A 1,559-nucleotide genomic window follows, 5' to 3' on the forward strand; every position below is an offset into this window, starting at 1 on the left:
CGTGGGTCTAGTTCTGCTGCATTGACCCTCCAGACAAGAATTGGTTTGCTGTCTTCAGATGATCCCTTTCCAGAATGGGATAGCACTCCTCTTTTAAAGAAGCCCCTGTTAGTGAAACTGGGACAATTTGACTCGAGTCTTGACCTACGTAATATTTGTGTGACTAAAAACTATTGCAGTGCCCTGTTCAGTGCCTGCTCCTAGAGATGCTAGGGAGCGTCTGTCAGGTCCTGAGTGGTGGAGTCCTGTATCCACTAACACCAAACAGTTGCTAACATCACATGACAGAGATGAATCGGTGTCTCATGAGCTGCTGGAAGGCACATGGATGCTGTGGGGACCAGCCTGGTATAAGAACTTCCAGAGGACAGGAGGCTGATGGCCAGCTCACTCCCAGTGGGTTTTTCTATGACTTGTGAATATCCCATTCATTCAGCAGCATCTCTGGATGCTGGAATACTTCTAAAAACTTGGCCTTGAAGGCTGGATCCTGGTGATCCTTTATGTGACCTAGTAAAACTCCTCTCATTGACTTCAGTAGCTGAGGGGTAAGCAACTGAATGGTGCAGGGCTCCTGGCTGCATCAGATTCAGACCAAGGCAGGTAAACTCCCACCCTGCCTGCAATGAGTAGCCTCCTTTTGGCTAGTTTTGTCTCTATAGATATGAACAGAGAATCCAGGATTAGGAAGAAATTATTAGCCTGAAGTGTCCAGCTAGCCTCTTCTTCAGTTCTGTGCTATCACTTGTAGAGCCTGCCTTTTGATGTTTCCAAGAGCTTTTTTTGCTGCTTGCTTTTGAGTTCACTCTTGTCCTTGGAAGCCGTTCATGAATAGATCTGCCCAAAACAGGTTCCTAGAGGCAAGTTTGTTATCGGGTACAAAAAATTGATGTTTAGCCCCAGTGGCCTTTGAACATCCTGTTCAAACTATAAAGAAAACAGGACAAATGATGTCACAGCTACTTTGGACAACCCCCCCCCCCTTTCCCCCTCATCATAACAGTTATAGAAAAATTCAGCTGATTATCCTAAACCTCAAACGTCGTTCTTGTGAATGTCTAGCCCCTGAGTTTATTTTGTTGTGGGTTTTTTTTTTTCTTTTTTTGCCAGAAAAAGAACTGCCTGGGAAGGTTGTCTGGGTGACTGGAGCCTCAAGTGGAATCGGAGAGGAGTTGGCCTACCAACTAGCAAAGATAGGAGCTCTGTTGGCTTTGTCTGCGAGAAGACAGGATGAACTGGAAAGGGTGAAGAAGAGGTGTCTGGGTATGTATTCTTTATACTCCTGATCTTTGTGACTCCTGCCATGGTAGAGTTGCCATACCAAGGTCAATACTTGCATCAGGAGTACATTCCAAAATCAAATTGGAAGTGGTTTTTCTATATTGACCTCAGCAATATTCCTGCTCAGAGCAGGGAAGTTGGACTTGATGATCTTTCGAGGTCTTGTCCAGCCCTTAATTTTGACAATTTCTGTTACAGCTTGATAGCTGATCTCTAACTTGTTATGTATCCTAGGACTGTGTGTGTTTGTGTGTTTGTGTGTTTGTGTGTTTGTGTGT

General features: G+C 44.8%; 1 protein-coding gene across 1 annotated transcript in view; it reads left to right on the forward strand.

The window, feature by feature from the left end:
• The first annotated feature begins 932 nt into the window (after nucleotides 1-932).
• The window catches only part of DHRS7 (dehydrogenase/reductase 7), a 38,864-nt gene continuing 38,237 nt past the window's right edge, over nucleotides 933-1,559 (forward strand). The window contains exon 1 of the mRNA XM_019518381.1: nucleotides 933-1,263. Coding sequence (XP_019373926.1) covers nucleotides 948-1,263 — 316 coding nt within the window. The 5' untranslated portion in view covers nucleotides 933-947. The remainder of the gene's footprint in view (nucleotides 1,264-1,559) is intronic.

The sequence above is a fragment of the Gavialis gangeticus genome, unplaced genomic scaffold (genome assembly GCF_001723915.1).
Source record: "Gavialis gangeticus isolate Ggan-Ray unplaced genomic scaffold, GavGan_comp1, whole genome shotgun sequence".
Lineage (NCBI taxonomy): Eukaryota > Metazoa > Chordata > Crocodylia > Gavialidae > Gavialis > Gavialis gangeticus.